Source organism: Plecotus auritus (assembly GCF_963455305.1).
Source record: "Plecotus auritus genome assembly, chromosome: 14".
Lineage (NCBI taxonomy): Eukaryota > Metazoa > Chordata > Mammalia > Chiroptera > Vespertilionidae > Plecotus > Plecotus auritus.
Genome location: NC_137780.1, coordinates 4,897,329 through 4,917,449, shown reverse-complemented (window position 1 = coordinate 4,917,449; position 20,121 = coordinate 4,897,329). Strand labels below are relative to the sequence as shown.

The 20,121-nt window shown below is 53.5% G+C and overlaps 1 protein-coding gene across 2 annotated transcripts in view; it reads right to left on the bottom strand.

The window, feature by feature from the left end:
- Nucleotides 1-16,420, bottom strand: part of SLC35F3 (solute carrier family 35 member F3) — a 61,562-nt gene extending 45,142 nt beyond the window's left edge. The window contains exons 1-2 of one of the 2 annotated variants that reach the window (XM_080651053.1): nt 16,327-16,420; nt 15,482-15,711 (exon numbers count right to left, since the gene is read on the bottom strand). In XM_080651053.1, the coding sequence (XP_080507179.1) occupies nt 15,482-15,707 (226 nt within the window). In that variant the 5' untranslated portion in view covers nt 15,708-15,711; nt 16,327-16,420. Of the gene's footprint in view, nt 1-15,481; nt 15,712-16,069; nt 16,164-16,326 lie in introns of those variants that run through there. The other variant, XM_080651052.1, reaches the window with a different exon arrangement.
- Nucleotides 16,421-20,121: the final 3,701 nt, after the last annotated feature.

Here is a 20,121-nt window from a genome sequence, read left to right as displayed (position 1 = left end):
GCTCAATCAAATATTAATTTTGATAGAAATGACTCCATAAGGACCCACACCGGAGGCCCAAATGGACTGGGCTTTGTAGATTTCCTTCCACGGGCCATTTCCTCTGACTTGTCGCCAACAGCCGTGCCCTCGATAAGGCAGGGCCCCTGGGGTCTTGGCGATGAGGGGGCTTCACTGGACGGCTGGCCTCGGGTGGACACACACGGGCAAAGAGATGCTGGGTGAGGTCAGAGGGCACCGACCATGCCCCCAGCCCCCTGTCCAGGACCCCATCCATCCCTGGGTCAGCAGGCGCGCGGGGGAACGAGGAAGGATCTAGGGCGTTTCTGTTTTGCTTTGTCTTTTAAAATTTTTTTTTTTTCATGTTTTTCAGAGAGGAAAGGAGAGGGAGAGAGAGAAACATCCATGAGGAGAGACAATCACGGATCGGCTGCCTCCTGCATGCCCCACACTGGGGATCGAGCCTGCAACCCGGGGGCACGTGCCCTGACCCCTGACCAGGGAATCGAGCCCTGACCTCCTGGTTCATAGGTCGACGCCCAGCCACTGAGCCACGCCGGCCGGGCTGTCCGGAGGCATTTATCCACGGCTTTGTCCTGTGGCCACACGGACCTTCGGGCCCATCAGCCCAGTCTGGGCTCTGGACTCAGGCAGCCGCCCTCCGCCAGCACCGAGTTCCCTGCACCCGTCTCTCTGTCTTCCTGAATGAAAGCACCAGCCCTCGAGGGGACTGGCGACTGACTGGCGCTGTCACTGTCAAACAGCAGCACCATCCTCCCCTGGTGCCCATTACAGCAACGACAGCCCGAGGGGGCGGCCACCTGTGCATCCAGAAAGGACACGCCCCATCATTCCTCAGCCTCTGGCTGGGCCCCCCGGGCTCTGCCTAAGGTCCTACCTCGCAGCTTCATTCACAAGCTTGATCATGTGCTGATTCACCTTTCCACCACAAACACCAGAAGCAGCTGGATTTTTCCATTTCCATTTGCAGGGAATTCGGATGTTTCTTCCCTCCGGTTCCATCCCTCCGGGCACAGAGGGGTCTAGCCCAGACATCCATGGCACCTTCTAGACACAGCGATGGCTCACACCCCCACCGTCCCTAGGATGTGAGGGGTGTCCCCAATCCTTCCGAATAATTAATTCTCTACGGCACCTAGTCCCGGGCCACCCACATCGGGATGTGAACGCGCACATTCCCAGTTTGGAGAGCCTCGCTCACCAGCCGTAGGTCCCCCTGCCACTGTCCACGATGGGGAACAAGAGTCGGAGGTGATTTTCTTATGAACGACAACACGAGACCTAAGTTTAAAGCAAAACCTACGTGAAAGGCAAACGCGGACATGTTCACGGCAGCGCCATTGACAATCGCTAAGGAGGTCTGGAAACAGCCCGAGTGCCCCTCCGTAGACGAGTGGATAGAAAAGCTGTGGGACGTACACGGAGTGGCCAGGTAATGATGATCTCTGAACACATAATCATCTGGCCACGCCGTGTATATCCTATACAATAAAAGGCTAATATGCAAATTGTCCCCTCGACCAGGAGTTCCAACAGCAGGCAGGCCAGCCAACCGCCCATGTCCCCTCCCCCTGGCCAGGCTGGCCGGACCCCACCCATGCACGAATTCATGCACCGGGCCTCTAATACACACACACACACACACACACACACACACACACACACACACTGAGTGGCCAGGTAATGATGATGATCTCTGAACGCATAATAATCTGGCCACTCCGTGTATATTCTATATAATAAAAGGCTAATGCAAATTGTCCCCTCGACCAGGAGTTCGACCAGCAGCCAGGCCAGCCAACCGCCTTTGTCCCCTCCCCCTGGCCAGGCTGGCCGGACCCCACCCATGCACGAATTCATGCACCGGGCCTCTAATACACACACACACACACACACACACACACACACACACACACACACGGAGTGGCCAGATTATTATGCGTTCAGAGATCATCATCACCTGGCCACTCAGTGTGTACCCCATGGAATACTATGCAGCCATAAAAAAGAAGGCTCTCTTTCCCTCTGAGACAGCATGGAGGGACCTGGAGAGCATCATGCTAGTGACATAAGCCAGTCAGAGAAAGACACGTATCCCATGATCCCACTCCTAGGTGGAATCCAAGGAACAAAATAAACCGATGGGCGGAGTGGATCCAGAGACATGGAGGCATGGGACAGAGGGCGGAATCTCAGAGGGAAGGCGGGGAGGGTGGCTGGGTGCACATATGCATAACCCACGGACACGGACAACAGGGTGCTGAAGGCCTGTGGGCGGGGGCAGGCTGGAGGGGATCCACGGGGGAAAAAGGGGACAGAGGTAAGACTTTCAACAACAAAGATTGAAATAAATAAATTTTCCACACTTGTGCTTTAAAAAAGCAATTCCTTCTGTAGATCCTTATTGGCTGCAATCCTCAGGAGCTCCCCGCTCGATTATGGAAACCAGGCGTCGGGAGCTGTTTTTCGCCAACAGAACGGAAAGCAGCCGGGGTGCCCACTGGCCTTCATGAATTCTCTGCCAAGTGAGGACCTCTGTCATTCTCTGCGCGCTCGCCGTCCCTTTAAAAATCTTTAATACCCCTGTCCCTGAGAGCTTAGAGCTTGCTTTTTTTCTGCGATTAAGAGGATGGATGGATTTTGCGATGTTATAAACCAGGGGCTTTGTTAGCAAAACCGCCACATTGCGAGTGAGGCAGACGCATTGTCCCCGCGATAAAAGGATTCCGCTTTTAAAAAGGGGGAATCGTCTCCACCTATTTCCTTTCGCGGATTCATTCATTTTAAGGGATCTTTATTTTATTTTTTTTTAAACATATTTTATTGATATTTTACAGAGAGGAAGGGAGAGGGATAGAGAGCTAGAAACATCGATGAGAGAGAAACATCGATCAGCTGCCTCCTGCACACCCCCCACTGGGGATGTGCCCGCAACCCAGGTACATGCCCTTGACCGGAATCGAACCCGGTACCCCTCAGTCCGCAGGCCGACGCTCTATCCACTGAGCCAAACCGGTTTTGGCTTAAGGGATCTTTAACGGGCTGTGTTTGAGTCCGGGAATGGAACGCGACCTCCGGTTCAGAGGTCGACGCTCAACCCCTGAGCCACACCGGCCGGACACCCTCCGTTTTCTACGTAAAATGGGGGTCACAGGAGCACACGGCTCTGATAATGTTCTGATAAAGCGCGGGGACCCTGCACCTGGCTCTGTGAATGGTCCACAGTAAGGCCTCGGGAACAGTGATCTACCATCAACATCATCATCATCGTCACTTTGAATGCCCCCACCGAGAGCTGTTTTTATTGATTTTGTTTTGAGAGAGGGGAAGGGGGAGAGAGACAGAGAGAGGAACATCGGTCAGTTGCCTCCTGTAAAGTGCCCTGACCAGGGATCGAACTGCAACCGAGGCGCGTGCCCTGACCAGGAATCAAACCCACAACCTTGTGATGTACGGGGTGACCTTCCATCCAGCGGAGCCGCCCGGCCAGGAGCCATCTGTCCTTCCTAACGTGCTGACTGCCAACTGCTCGCTCCCCTGGCCGCTCGCGGTGTGGGGTGCGCAGGAGCCGATACTGTGGTCAGACAATCCGCCCAAAGCGACCCGTTTCCCTTCTGCCTGAAGAGAGATGGCCTTGACCCCCACATCTGAGCCTTGACCGTGACAACGAGGCAACCTTCCCCACGGCACACACAACACAAATCACTCTTGTGTTTGTCGCTCTGGTAACCAGGCAACCGACAGCCGTTTCTCACCGTGAATTCGCTCTGAACGGCTCCCTCTGATTCACTGGAGCGGCAGGCTGGGCCGTGAATCATCTGTACTCCCCAGAGGTACAATTACGGACCCGGGTTTCAGCAGAACCGCTAATCCTCCCGCGGCCTTAGGCTGTGCCGAGAGCAGATGCCGCATCCCCCTGGGGCCGATGGACCCAGGCCCACGCCCCAGCGGAGGTGGCGGGAGACGGGGCGATGTGGAGAATACACCGGACTAGACGTCACGCTGGTCTCCGCTCTGCTTGAGCGGCATGATCCTGGACCCGTCACCTCGGGGCCTGGGTCCCCACGTCCTTACCTGCAGCCAAAGGGCCTTAGGGTAGGAGACCTCTCCAAAACCTCTTAGTCCTACATCTCCATGGCTGGGCAACACGGGCTATTTGCATAGGGAAACATCCGGGATGCGGCAGATTGAAAAAGGCTTTCTTTCTTTTTTATTTTTTAAAATATGCGTTTGTATTGATTTCAGAGAGGAAGGGAGAGGACGAGAGGGAGAGAGAGAGAGAGAGAGAGAGAGAGAGAGAGAGAGAGAGAAACATCAATGAGGAGAGAGAATCATGGATCGGCTGCCTCCTGCACGCCCCCTACTGGGGATTGAGCCTGCAACCCAGGCATGTGCCCCGACCCGGAATCAAACCGGGACCTCCTGGTCCCTAGGTCGACGCTCAACCACGGAGCCACGCCGGCCCAGCTCCACAGGCCCCACATCTCAAGGAGACCCACAGAGATTTAGCTCATCCACTCCCCTGGGGGGGTCTTTCCTCGGCTCCTGAAATTTCAGTGGTAAAGAGCGCGCCTTATTTCTTGCTTAGGACCCAGGAAACCAGCGGGGTGTTGCTTTTCATTTGAAGCTATCGGTCCTGGCCACGGACTCATCGAATTCTGCTGATGGGGCGGTTTCTAGAGAAGCCCTGAGGTCAGCAACGTGGCGAGGCGGTGGAGACAGGGCAGGCTAGCAGCGGCTCTACCTGTGAGCGAGGGATGGACGCTCAGAAGGAGGGGGCGCGGCAGTCCAAGCCGCTCGCGGCCTGCGCCCTCGGAGCCTGCTTCCCTCAGCAGGGCCCTGAGCAGGTGCGATCAGACTGCAGAGGTTTTGTGAAAGGACTCCCTTTTCAGACATGACAGCTGCAGGAGGAATATTCACGAACCCAAATCTGTCCCGAAGGAAATGGTCCCCTTAGGCCCTCCCATAGGTCCCGGGGTCCCACGTGCAATCGAGGGCCAGGTGACAAAAGGAACGAACGTTATTTCTGTTGGCTCGATGGTGCTTTTGTCAGAAGCGTCTCTGCCTGTCCCCGGCACACCGGTTCTCCGTCACCTCCTGCTTCCGCTCCGGGATTTCCCGGCTCGCCACACCAGGCAAAGTCTCTCTCACAACCTGACTGCATCCTTACAGGGCAGAATGTGTGAAGATAACATCTTTCTTTATATATATATACATTGACTTCAGAGAGGAAGGGAGAGGGAGAGAGCGAGAGAAACATCAATGGTGAGAGAGAATCATGGATCGGCTGCCTCTTGCACGCCGCCCACGGGGGATGGAGCTTAAAACCGGGCATGTGCCCTTGACCAGAATCGAACCTGGGACCCTTCAGTCCGCAGGCTGATGCTTTATCCACTGAGCCAAACCGGCTAGGGCTGCATATAACATCTTCCTTAACATCGTGGTCTGCATCGTGTCTTGTCAATGAAATGGTAACTAGGATGTCTGCACAAGCGTCATTTCCCAGGCCCTTTGGAAGGCCCGCTGGCCCTGGAAAACATCATGTGATTATCCGGGGGGTCGACTGCCACCTGAGGAGCTCACCTTCACTCCCAAGCCCCACGCCTACACCACGGCCCCTCGATAAGCCACCCCCAGGACCCCGGGGAGCACAACTTGTCTTCCCTTGTGCACAGGCCCCCTTTCAATAAGTTCGCACTCAGCTCAGCCTCATTCCAATCAAAAATCCTATATAATAAAACCCTGATATGCAAATCGACCCAACGGCGAATGACCCGTCGCTATGACGCGCACTGACCACCATGGGGCAGACGCTCAACGCAGGAGCCGCCCCCTGGTGGTCAGTGTGTCCGCCAGAAGCCAGGCTCACGGCTGGCGAGGGGCTGGCGACGGCGTGGCAGGAGCCTCTCCCGCCTCTGCTGCAGGCAGGCGGTAAGGAGCGAGGATCCCCGGACTGCGAGAGGGATGTCTGACTGCCAGCTTAGGCCCGATCCCCCTGGGTCCTGAGGGGTCCTGGACTGCGAGAGGGCACAGGCCAGGCTGACGGACCCTCCCCCCAGTGCACAAATCCGTGCACCGGGCCTCTAGTGAAAAATAAAGCATTGCATTAAAATGTGACTGCTGCCGAAACCGGTGTGGCTCAGTGGATAGAGTGTCAGCCTGCGGACTGAAGGGTCCCGGGTTCGATTCCGGTCAAGGGCATGTACCTTGGTTGCGGGCACATCCCCAGTGGGGGGTGTACAGGAGGCAGCTGATCGATGTTTCTCTCTCATCGATGTTTCTAGCTCTCTATCCCTCTCCCTTCCTCTCTGTAAAAAATCAATAAAATATATTTTTTTAAAAAATAAAAAAATAAAATGTGACTGCTCCTCACCTTTTGCAGGTGATGGGTTTGTGAATGCACCGACTCACTGAAACGTACAGAACACCACCGCCCGCAGCCCCTGGTCGTTGGGGGCACGGTGCTCCGGTGGGCTCTGCTTCTGTCTCACGCCCACACGGCAAACACGTGACCTTTTCTGCAATCTGGTGCATTGTGCTATTAGTTTCCCAGGGTGACTTGTCACTGAAAAAAAAATAAATTTATATCTTTCTCTCCCTTTAATACTATTTGCTGCCAGCCCTCCCCACTCCCTGCTCCCCCGTGAAACCTCTCCCCTGGGCCCAGAGCAAATGGAAAGGCCCCCGGGGGGAGATTTCCACGATGTGCCCTCACTGCGTTTCCACCTCTTCTGCAGCTGCAGCCGCCGAGGACAAAAAGGCTTAATTAAGTATTTTGAAATATCTGGCGTCCAACTGGTCCATGCGCGAACTCTACAGATCACACTAAGTTGCTCACTCAGACCTACATTGGCCATCAGCCACCGTCTCGCAGGGCCACCGGACACGACTTTATATTTGGAAACAGATTCGGTGATTTAGAAAATGAGAATAAGGTTTAGACTCAGCCACACGTGCAAAGTCCATGCAAAACGATTCCATCGGCTATTCGAACGAGTACGATTTTTTTTTTTTAGAATATATATTTTTATGTATTTCAGCAAGGAAGGGAGAGGGAGAGCGATAGAAACATCAATGATGAGCCCTAACCGTTTGGCTCAGTGGATAGAGCGTCGGCCTGCGGACTGAAGGGTCCCAGGTTCGATTCCGGCCAAGGGCATGTACCTTGGTTGCAGGCACATACCCAGTAGGGAGTGTGCAGGAGGCAGCTGATCGATGTTTCTCTCTCATCGATGTTTCTAACTCTCTATCCTTCTCCCTTCCTCTCTGTTAAAAATCAATAAAATATATTTTAAAAAAAGAAAAAGAAAAAAAAGAAACATCAATGATGAGAATCACGGATTGGCTGCCTCCTGCATACACCCCACACTGGGGATCGAGCCCGCAACCCGAGCATGTGCCCTGACCAGGGAATCGAACCCGGGACCTTCTGATTCATAGGTTGATGCTCAGCTCCTGAGCCACTCTGATCGGGCCAAAGGAGTCTGATTTTATAACAGCGGGCCAGGGATGAATGGCGAATGGAAAGTAAGCCATTCTTCAGGAGGCGAGAAGTGTTTTCTTGATTGTTTTCGTTCACTTGGGAGGTACCCGATCGTATCCACAGTTCAAACATAAGAAGAAAATTTATGCACAGCTGTCTGAAATCTGTTTCTCTTTCCTACCGTGGAAAAACAGGGTAAAGCTTGGGGCGGCAGCTCGTATGTTTGCTGAGCATTCAGAGGTCAAGTCAAACGTAAGTGAGGTTAAAAGACCTTCGCTTGTATTCTTGTTCTTTTAGATTCTGTAAACTTGGAACTAATTTTTAACTCTCCCTCCAAGCATCCTGGGATTTCAGGCCTGTGGTACAGCTACCGATTGAGATATCGACAGCCTAGCAACATTTGTTTTTTTTTGTTTTTAGTTTTTTTTTAAAATGTATTTCTTTATTGATTTCAGAGAGGAAGGGAGAAGGAGAGAGAGATAGAAACATCCATGATGAGAGAGAATCATGGATCGGCTGCCTCCTGCACACCCCCTACTGGGGATCGAGCCCGCAACCCAGGCATGTGCCCTCGGCCAGAATCGAACCTGGGACCCTTCAGTCCGCAGGCCGACGCTCTACCCACTGAGCCACGCCGGCTAGGGCAACGTTTTGTTTTTCTACTTCGTAATTTTAAAAATACTTCCACATGCATCTTCTCATGCAACCCATCCTCTCGCTCTTGCCTGGACACTCTCCCCTTCCTTGACCAAGATTCATAAAGCCTTTGCGTTGAAAAGGACCTCATATGTCACCTGGTCTAAACTTCCAGGAGTGCGTCCCACCGAAATCCTTGTGGTTCTCATATGGCCCTCACTAAACAGGCCTCCCAGATATGAATGGGCTCATTCGTTCGTTCATTCATTCATTCAATAAGCTTACTACATGTCTACTGTGTCTCTATCACTCCCTCTTGCTAGTGCTAAAGCAACAAGAGTGAGGAACCGGCTGGTATAGCTCAGTGGTTGAGCATCGACCTATGAACCAAGAGGTCCCGGGTTCGATTCCCGGTCAGGGCACATGCCCGGGTTGCGGGCTCGATCCCCGGTGTGGGGGCGTGCAGGAGGCAGCCGATCAAGGATTCTCTCTCCTCATGGATGTTTCTCTCCCTTTCCCTTCCTCTCTGAACTCAATACAAAAATATATTTTTTTTAAAAAAAGAGCCTTAACCAAGGCAGCAGGAAAGGGGGTAAAGGGTGACATGAAAATAAGATCTCGCACTTCACACGTGCCACCGCCGTTTGTATAACTTTGGACCACAATCCCAGGAACGTGACGAGACAGGACCCGCCCGGCGTCTGGCAGTGAGGTGTGCAGGAGGCCAGAGGACGATTCAAGGTGACCGTAGGGTCTGACCACCCGATGGCTGGCAGGGACATCCATCAAACGGGGGCCTAGGGTGGGGGTGGCACGGAGGAAGAGCCGTTCCCAAGGAAAAAATAAAGGAAGTCTATCCCGTTGGTGAGCGACTCCGATCAATAGAAAGGCCCGCTTGATTGAATTTCAATCGTTCTTTCTGCAACTCGGAATTGGAGAGCTGTCCCGGTTACAAATGAGTTCAGGTGCAAATCGCAGAAAGCCAGCCGGCTGAAACCGACGCCGTTGGCTTTCCTCCTGCGCTAAGAAGACTGGAAACACACACACACACACACACACACACACACACACACACACACGATCCCACCCAGGCCTGTGAGGCTGGGACGTGCCAGCAGAGACCCAGACTGCTCCCACCTCCCTGCTCTGCCAGCGGGTCGGGGAGTTCCCATCCTCAGGGTGACAGCTGTGACTGTGTCCGGATCTGGGCAGGGCGGAGGGGGACGGGGATAACCCAGAACTTTCTCTCCAGGAGGCTTCTCCCTTCTGCGCAGTAACTCTCCTCTCCCAGGCATCTCATGTATATTGCATTGCCCCAAACGATGGCCCGTGGCCACCCCTGGCCACAGAGGATGCTCAGAGACTGAGCTGCTTACAGCACCGCCTCCGTGGCGCAGGTGAAGGGAGACCACAGGCTGGCCACAGAGGCCCTTCGGTCGTCTCAAAGTCCTTGTCCCACCTTCTCCTGGTCACTCTTTTCCCAGCTGATTTCTTTTTTAAAAAAATATTTTTTTAGTATGTTTTACTGATTTTCTACAGAGAGGAAGGGAAAGGGAGAGTCAGAAACATCGACGAGAGAGAAACATCCATCAGCTGCCTCCTACACACCCCGTACTGGGAACGTGCCCGCAACCAAGGTACATGCCCTTGACCGGAATCGAACCCGGGACCCTTCCATCTGCAGGCCGACGCTCTATCCACCAAGCCAAACCGGTTGGGGCTCCCAGCTGACTTCTGAAGGGGGCGGGGCATCGATGACTGAGGGTCCCGGCCTCACCCCTTCCTGGCAACACCCCGTGTTATGGGAACGTCAATGGCTTTCCTTAAGGATGTTCTAGACTGGAGCTGTGTTCCGATGGAGCCTAACACGGAGACTTGACTTGGGGTGGTGAACACACAATACGATGTACAGGTTACAGGTTGTAGAATCAGACACCTGGAAACCTATGTCATTTTAGGACCAATGTCTCCCCAATAAATTCAATTAAAAAGTTTTTGTTTTTTTTTTTTAAAAAAGGAAGAAATATATATTTCGTTTTCATCCGCATTTTTGGCCCAGAGCCCCTCAAACCTTTGACGTTTCCTGACGAGAGCCACGAGGGGGGATGGGTAGGCTCCTGCCAACCACACCTGAGTTTGTACTGAAGACCTGGCTTGCAGGAAGCCCGGAGGCCGGGGGCTGGTTGCCATGGCACCAACGGTAAGGAGAGGTTGGAACTTTCCGTCCCACATCCCCCTCCAGGGAGCCGAGGAAGGCTGGGGATTGAGTCAGTCTCCAATAACCAATGGTTTAAGCAATTGGGATTTTTGTTGTGTGTGTGTTTTTTTTTTTTAAATATATATATATATATATATATATATATATATATATATTTTTTTTTTTTTTTTATTTCAGAGAGGAAGGAGAGGGAAAGCGAGATGGAAACAACAAAGATGAGAGAGAATAATTGATTGGCTGCCTCCTGCCTGCCCCCTTCCCTGGGGATGGAGCCCACAACCCAGGCATTCGTAGGTCCATGCTCAACCCCCGAGCCCTGCCAGCGGGGCCTAAGCTTTATGAATACATAAACGTGGAGGGTGCCCCTCAGAAACACCCTTCTCCTCTATATGAGTGGATTGTGTCCTGACTCCTAAGCTGAAGAGCCAAAAGCTTTAAAAGAGAAATTCTACCGGCTCGGGGATCTGCTTCTACAGGAACTGGAGGGGATGCACAAACAGAGCGTGCAGCCGCGTGGGAAAGAGCGGGGTGTGTGGGAGCCAATCCCCGCTCCTTCGAAGCCAGCGGCATCTGCCAGACCCGCCGTCAGAGGGAGAAGAACGGCTCAGGTCTCCAGCTCCGAGCTGGGGAGGACCGAATGCCGCTGCCGGGCACGGGAGGGGAGGCGTGCTCTCCCTCAGCAGCTCAATCCCAACCACTCGCCTAAAACCGTCGCGGCTGCACAATTTCAGGAAAGAGTGAAACACGTTTAATGGCCGAGTTACCACCGACGACCAAATCGGAATTCTGATGAGAGCAGCTGAGCTCGTGTTTGTTTTTTTAAATTGATTTCAGAGAGAGGAAGGGAGAGATAAGACACATCCATGATGAGACAGAATCATGGATCGGCTGCCTCCTGCACGCCCCCCCACTGGGGATCTACCCCGCCACCTGGGCATGTGCCCTGACCGGGAATCGAACCCTGACCTCCTGGTTCATTGGCCGATGCTCAACCACGGAGCCACACTGGCCGGGCTGAGCTGGAGTTTTTTTAAAGGGAAAGAAAGAGAAGTTGCCAGGGGCCCCACCCCGTAGCCTGCTGCTCACGACCCTACACGAAGTCATGATGCCATTGGTGGTTAGGGTCATGAGGTCAGTGGGAGGGGGTCCGAGACAGTCCAAGCTGTTTTGTCCAACGGGAACACGTGTGCACCTCTGAGACAGATGGAATGACACCTGTCTGCCTTGTCTCCCGCTATGCAATTTCCTAGGAAACAGGAATATACCGTGTACTTGGAAGTGACTCCATTTACTGCCCCTTGGACGCAGTGAACCGTCTGCTGATAGACGATGGATGGGTGGATGGATGGCTATGCCATTTACAAATGAACGCATTCATGAGCATGCAGTGATTTTCTGAAGCCCCAGCCTGGCCCCCGGGCTTCTCCAGAGGGGATGGGTGGTAAGGGGGGACAGACAGGGTCTCATTGGAAAGTGTTCCTTTCTCCACCTTCCAGGCACCCCAGTGAAAACCCTGGACGGATTCTGAGGGCATCCCCGGGTCCGATGTGACTTACAGGTAGAACAAACACAACGACAGGTGTACCAGGACCCCGTTTTCCTAGTGTTCTGGGATAAATTCTACTGCTGTACATTTCAGCTACCTGTAACTTGGAAAACACACCCACGGAATACAAGCAGAGAAACCTACCGAAGATTTTTATGTTAAATATGTCATAAAACAGAAAGCGGGCTTAAAGGAAAAGAGTCTGGGCAGTTCTGTTGTTCCGGGTTATGGCCTTTAAATGGCCTTCAACTAGCTCACCGACCAATTCGTTGTTTAAAAATGTATAGAGGCCCTGACCGGTTTGGCTCAGTGGATAGAGCATCAGCCTGTGGACTGAGGGGGTCCCGGGTTCGATTATGACCAAGGGCACATGCCCAGGTTGCAGGCTCGATCCCCTCTCCCCCCGCCCCAGTAGGGGGCGTGCAGGAGGCAGCCAATCAATGATTCTCTCACCATTGATGTTTCTCCCTCTCTCTCTCCCTTCCTCTCTGAAATCAATAAAAAAATGTATGAAGAAGGGATCTCAGGTCCTTCCTACATGTCACACGCCAGCATGATGCACTTTTCCGTGAAAAGTGTTTATTAAACTCCCCTACATGCGTGGCTCAGGGGTTGAGCACCGACCTATGAACCAGGAGGTCATGGTTAGATTCCTGGTCAGGGCACATGCCCTGGTTGTGGGCTCAGTCCTCAGTAGGGGGTGTGCAGGAGGCAGCCGATTCATGATTCTTTCTCATCATTGATGTCTCTATCTCTCCCTCTTCCTGCCTCTCTCTGAAATCAATAAAAAAATAATTTTTTTTTTTAAAAAGGAAGAGAACATCTTCATATACATTCATTGGAAATAAGCAGACTCAACGTGTAAAAGGAAAAATAAGGAAGCGAAGTCGGCAATCGTGAAGAACCATCTTCCTTCCGACCCTTGGGAATCAAACTTGGAGGACACAGCCACATTTCTAGAACTCTACATTGCTACGAAGTGGATGGTGGAGAAGGATAAAAATAATCTCCTAACAGAATGTCACCCCGTCCAGCACCGCGGACGAGACGGGACAGACAGGAGACACGCTGAATGTCACGGAAAACATCTGTCAAGCCAGACAACGGCTCTGAGAAGTCACAGGGGCCCCTCCGCCCTTGAGCCTCCTGCAGGGCAATCGTCTCTCTCGTGCCATCTCGAATGCTGTCAAGGTCAAGGCTACCTCAAGCCGCACGAGAGCAGGCTGTGTGCCCACGTCCTAGACAGCTGCTCAAGGGCTGGCCACCCTCATGGACCGAAACAACTGACCAGGTGCCTCCCTGTACAGGCCTCTCTATACGCTCTGCAATTAGGACAGGAAATACAATTTTCTCCTGATCCACGAGGTCAGGAAATAATACCGTGCTCCGAGACCATGAGAATAAGTTATTCTGTGAGCATGTCTCCCAGTTTGTGGAGTGTGATGATTAAGCAACACACACAATAATCCACTGATTTCAATGTATAAATAAGACTCTTTATGATATTTTTTTTTCTCTTCAAAACAGCTACAGTATTGCTCTAAAAAGGTCTCTGGCTGTATTAATAAAACATGAGTTTCTCTAAATTTAAACTTAAAACCCAATTAATTCGTCAAAACGTCGATTGTCACCTAAAGCATTTTAGTAAAAAGGAAATAGCTTGGGAGAAAGAGAAGGATCTTCATAGGAGCAGAGAGTGGGGTGAGCTGATTTTATTCACGGCCCTATGCTCACTGTAGCCTTGTCTGCTAATAGAACTCCACAAGGGCTTTTCCATCTTTTTTTTGTTTTTGTTTTTTTTAATCTATTTTAGAAAGGAAGGGAGAAGGAGAGAGAGAGTGAAACATCAATGATGGGAGAGAATCATTCACCAGCTGCCTCCTACACACCCCCTATTGGGGATCAAGCCCGCAACCCGTGCATGTGCCCTGACCGGGAATCGAACCATGACCTCCTGGTTCATAGGTCGATGCTCAACCACCGAGCCATACCGTCAGGGCAACATATTCCCCTGTCGTAATGATAAAGCATGCCTGTACCCAACACTGCCGGAAGCTCCCCAGGTCACAGATGGAATGACAATGACCAACCTTAGTACGACCTTCGAGCTAACCAGACGGGTCCACGAAGGCTGTGGTTGATAACCACTGTCTTGGGTTACTCGGAAAGCAGAGACTAGGAATACGAAACAGACAATTCTAATAGAAATGTGAGAGGCAGAAGTATGATCTGAGCCTCCTATGCTTCCGTCCAGGAGAAACGGCTCCCCGTGGCCTTCCCTTCTTGTGGTTCTGTGCCCAGTGCCTCCCAGTTGAAAAGCGAACTCGGTCCTGTGTCTTCCTTCTAGAACCCACAGCCAGCTTTTCACCAGCTACCATTTTTAGCAGCCGACGCAGGAGATGGGAGGAGACCCGGGCAACCTTTAGACAGAGTTCAATGCAATCACCACCGTCCTTCAGAAACAAACAAGGACACGAAAAGAAAACACTGAAATCCTACGATGCTTCCTGCGAAGGACTGAAAAGGAACCCGCTGCTAGCACACCAGTGACCTTTGACTTGAAACCAGGGGTTTTAGGGGGAAAAAAACCACACACACACACACACACACACACACACACACACTAAAAGTAGATGTATTTTTAGAACGGACTGTGATTAATTTACGAAAGCTGGATTTTTTCCCCCCTAAGGACCAACAAAATATGTTCCAATGTCAAGCAACCAAGGGTAGAAACATGTCCCGGGATCATGAAGCTGCGAGTCTGTATTACAAATGGAACAGTGTCACCCACGTCTCACACGGATCCAGGGGTCACTGCCAGCCTCTTGGTGGTCGGGATGGGACCACCTCAGTCGGTTTACAGTCAGGGGGACCCCCGAGTGGGTGGTCGTCACCTTCTCCCTTCCAAACCCAGAGAAAGAAATGTCCCCCAATGAGTCCCCGACCAGACCACGCAGGTAAACGCCTGCATCATTGATCACCACACGGTCACAGCCATCAGCCGGGCCCGGCGGCCAAGGAACGTTTCGGCGGCTCCACCTGACACCAACCAGGTATCTCTACCGGACCGAGGAGGGTCCAAACCCAGGCCTCCACGGAGGAGGGATAAACATGTGAGGCAAAGGGAGCGAGTGAGCTCAAATGAAGGCCCGAGGATTGTCCTCCATCCGGGCCTAGAGGCGCAGGAAGAGTTAAAATCCAGGCCAGTTGAGTGTGCATTCTTCAGCTGAGCCCCACTCTGGCGAGTAACACCTTCAGATCCACAGGGAAGCCTCCCACCCCAGTGTCTCCCACAGGGACCCCTCACTAGCAAGGGATAGGACAGGGAGGTGTGGGGGGGCGGGAGGGGGAGGGACGGGAGGGGGTGTCTGGAGTGTAAGAGAATGGATCAGAAATTCCCAAAGGTCCCCGAGGACTCCCATCTCCAGGCCGCTCCCTAAAAGTTGCTAACCTGGGTCTGTGCCCGTGGTCAGGGCGCAGGAGGGCGGCCAGGCGCACGGCTGCGCGCGCTCCCAGGACTGCGGGGGACCCAGGCGCAGCGGCGGGGGAGGGGGACAGGAGGTGAGGGCCTTACTTTTGCAGCTCGCCGCCCAGGGCTGGTAGCCGTAGTAGCCGGTGATGCGCAGGATGCGCTCCTCGATGGACGTGAGCCCCGCGGGCCCGCCGGTGAGGTCCTCCACGGAGCGCGACCACTTCAGGTCCTCCTTGATGGCCTCGTCCACCACCAAGTACTTGAGCTGCCGGAGCTGCGGGCTGATGTCCGACAGTCTCCGCGGGCTGACGTCCGGGGACCTCCTCATGCCACTGCGGCCAGGCAGGTGGGCGGGAGAGAGGGGGGGGGGGTCGGTGAGGATGGATCTGAGGCCGAGCAGGGGCGCGGTCTGGCCTCCAGGGGCAGGTGCCACCGCCAAGCCGCGCTCCCCCTCCCCGCTCGCCGCCCACCCAGCTCCCCGGCAGCCCCGGCGGCGTCGGGTCCCGTCGCCGGTGCCCGGTCCTGGGCGCCTGGGGCAAGGCGGGCGGGGGCGAGTGGCGAGGGACAGACCGTCGGGAACTTCCCGAGCAGCGCCGTCCCTCCCCGAGCCCCCCACCGCCGGCACCCCAGCTGACCAGGGCCGCCCGTCCGCCCGCCCGCCCGCGCGCGCCCGCTCCAGGCGCTACTCACGTGGCGATGCCTTTGCCCCGGGGCGCGCCGCCGGGGAACTCGCGGATCCCCATAGGCAGCGGCAGGGTGCGGCCGCGGGCGCCCAGAGTCGAGGCGGAGGGGCCGCGGGCTGAGCTGCCGGCAGCCGCGGACCCGGGAGAGGAGGGCGCGCTGCCCGCGAGGGTCCGCGCCGCCCCGCGCGCCTGTGCGCGCCCGCGCCCGCGCCGCGCGCCTCCCCAGCGCCTCCCCCCGCCCTCCGCGGCGCGGGCGCGGCTCACCCGGCTCCGGTCCGGCTCCCGCTGCAGCCCGGCGGTGTCAGGGCCGCTCGGGCGCCTGGCCCTCACCTTCCCGCCGCCCAGCACTGCCCGCGGGAGCCCGGACCCAGGAGAGCACGGCGCGCGGGGTGCGCTCTCGAGGCACCTGAGCTGGGGGTGCGCGCCAGCCAGCAGCGCCGGGGCCAGGTGGGGGCGCTGCTGCCCCTCCCCGTGGCCGGGGCGTGCACTGGGCTCCTGAGAGGCACCAGGCACCTCCTCCGCCCGGCGACTCCTCCCCTTGGCCAAGACCTGTCAGGCCCTACTGCTCCAGGTTCGGCAGTTCAGTTCCGTTTATTTTATTGTTTCTTCTTTAATATATTTTTATTGGAGAGGGAGAGAGAGAGAGAAACATCAATGATGAGAGAGAATCATGGATCAACTGCCTCCTGCGCGCCCCACACTGGGGATCAAGCCCTCAACCCGGGAGTCGAACCGTGACCTGGTTCATAGGTGGACACTCAACCACCTAGCAACACCAACTGGGCGAAATTAGCCTTTAATTGTTTTATTTTCTGTCTGCAAGCCATCTCTCCAGAACACGTCACGCTTTTCATGTTATTGTTCTGTTGTCAAAAAAAAACAACAACAAAAAAAACCAAATAGGTTCATCAGGGCAAGTTTAGGAAATACAAAACTACATAAAGAAAAAAAAAATACCCCTTCTCCGGCCCAACGTGACTACTTTGAATTATCAGCCTTCCACACGCTTTTCCAATAAAGTATTTTCTTCTCAAAATTAGAATCCAACTGTACACACTACGTTTTGGACTTTTTTTTAAATATTAAAATGATATTGTTTCTTGCCCTGACCGGTTTGGCTCAGTGGATAGAGCGTCGGCCTGCGGACTCAAGGGTCCCGGGTTCGATTCCGGTCAAGGGCATGTACCTTGGTTGCGGGCACATATCCGGTGGGGAGTGTGCAGGAGGCAGCTGATCGATGTTTCTCTCTCATCGATATTTCTAACTCTCTATCCCTCTCCCCTCCTCTCTGTAAAATATCAATAGAATATATTTTTTAAAAAATGATATTGTTTCAGCAAACTAGGGATAGAGGAGAACTTTCTCGAGTGAATCATGGAGAAGGGACAGCGACGAAACTCTAACATCCTCATGGAAAGAAGCTGGGAGCTTCCTGGCTAAGGTCAGGAGCAAGGCAAGGTGTCTGTTCTCTCCACTCCTTTTCAATATTGTGCCGCCAGTCCCAGCCACTGCAGTTAGACCACAAAAGGAAATTAAAAGTGTCTCCATCGGGAAGGAAGAAGTAAAACTTGGTTTGTTTACAGATGACATCACCATCTCTGTAGAAAACCTCCAAGGGAGGGACTGAAAGTTGACCGGGAACCAATACGATTACAGCAAGTGTGCAGGTTCATGTACAAAAGCCGATCAACTTCCTGTATATACCAGCAACAGCGAACAATCGGGACGTAAAAATAACACCACCTACGTTAGCACAAACATGCACCGTTTAGGTGTAAATCTATGGGGCACGATCCCTAGGAGGAAAATTACAAAAAAGAGAGATCGAAGAAGTCAGTGAGTGGAGAGTGGGCGACGGAAGATGCACGAGCTCGAGATTCTCCACGGAGATCCCGCAGACACACTGCCGGGACCCAAGGGCAGGTCTGGGCAGAAGTGAACAGAGGCCTCGCTCACGGATTCGCCACCTGATGGGCGGGTCTCTAACCTTCCTGAGCCTCAGTTCTCTCTTGTGAAGGGATGGCCTTGTAAGATGGCGGTGACCATCCAATGAGCCAATACATGTAAAATACATAGAATGGGGCCTAAGACATGGTCAAGGCCAGTATTTAATAGATATGAGCTATTATTATTATTTTTTAAAAAATCTTTATTGCTGAAAGTATTACAGATGTCCTCCTTTTCCCCCCCATTAACTCCCTCCACCCCCCCCGCCCCCGCCCGAGGCCTTCAGCACCCCATTGTCTGTGCCCCTGGGTTATGCATATGTGCATACAAGGTCTTTGGTTGATCACCTCCCACCCACCCACCCTCCCTGCCTTCCCTCCCAGATTCCGCCCTCTGTTCCATGCCTCCATGTCTCTGGATCCACTCCGTTCATCAGTTTATTTTTTTATTTTTTAAATATATTTTTATTGATTTCAGAGAGGAAGGGAGGAGAGAGAAACGTCAGTTGCCTCCTGCACACCCCCTACTGGGGATCGAGCCCGCAACCCAAGCATGTGCCCTTGACCAGAATCGAACCTGGGACCCTTCGGTCCGCAGGCAGACACTCCATCCACTGAGCCAAACCAGCCAGGGCTCATCAGTTTATTTGGTTCCTTAGATTCCACATAGGAGTGCGATCATGGGATACGTGTCTCTCTCTGACTGGCTCATGTCACTAGCATGATGCTCTCCAGGTCCCTCCATGCTGTCTCAGAGGGTAAGAGAGCCTTCTTTTTCACAGCTGCACAGTACTCCATGGGGTCACCGTCCCACAGCTTTTCTACCCACTCGTCTCCGGATGGGCACCCGTGCTGTTTGCAGATCTTAGCTACAGTAAATTGTGCTGCTGTGAACACAGGGGTGCATATATCCTTTCTGATGGGTGTTTCCAGTCGCTTAGGCTATATTCCTAGACGTGGGGTCACTGGGTCCAATGGCAGTTCCATATCTGATTTTTTTAAAAATATATACTTTATTGATTTTTTACAGAGAGGAAGGGAAAGGGATAGATAGTTAGAAACATCGATGAGAGAGACACCGATTCAGCTGCCTCCTGCACACCTCCTACTGGGAATGTGCCCGCCACCAAGGTACATGCCCTTGACCGGAATCGAACCTGGGACCTTTCAGTCTGCAGGTTGACGCTCTAACCACTGAGCCAAACCAGTTAGGGCCATATCTGATTGTTTGAGAGAACGCAGCACTGGTTTCCATAGCGCCAGCCCTAACTTTTAAAATAGTAACTGCTGTGCTGTTTCAGCCTGAACTTCGGTGTTGTGCTCTTGAGAGCCACTAGAGGGAGCATGAGCCCACAAACAGGCCTGGACCTGAGCCCTGGCACCTGGGAGGGCGGGCATGGGTTTAGTAATGCCCGTTTAGGAGGAGGCACACGCGTCTATCTTGGTATCTGTTCTGCAAAAACATACTGAGCAAAGCGGAAACAAACTCCACCCCAAGACTGGGAAGGCACCGTTTCTCCATCGGATGTTCCTGGAGGCTCCGGGCACCCCGACAGCAGACAGGAGGAGGGAAGACACAGGACGTGGTCCTAGCTGAGGGGCTGTAGGGCGAGAGCATCCAGGGAGCACTGGCCTCAAGGAGGGCCCCGCCCTGTGTCCAGCCCCCTCCTGCCCTTCCGGGGATCCCGCCAGCCCCCACGGAGAGCCCGGTGCTGTGCGTGTGTGCGTGTGCGTGTGTGTGTGTGTGTGTGTGAGTGTGCGCACGCGCGCGCGCGCGTGTGGACAGGAGACAGTCCCTGAATTGTCGCATTGTTATCAGAACCTCCTACTAGGTCAGGAGCCGGGAAACATCTGAATCCCAATAACCAGACAGAGTTTTCCAATGAGGAAGCAGCGGGAAAACCTTTTTATTTTATTTTTTTAATTTAAATATATTTTATTGATTTTTACAGAGAGGAAGGGAGAGGGATAGAGAGTTAGAAACATCGATGAGAGAGAAACATCAACCAGCTGCCTCCTGCACACCTCCCACTGGGGATGTGCCCGCAACCAAGGTACATGCCCTTGACTGGAATCGAACCTGGGACCCTTCAGTCCGCAGGCCGACGCTCTA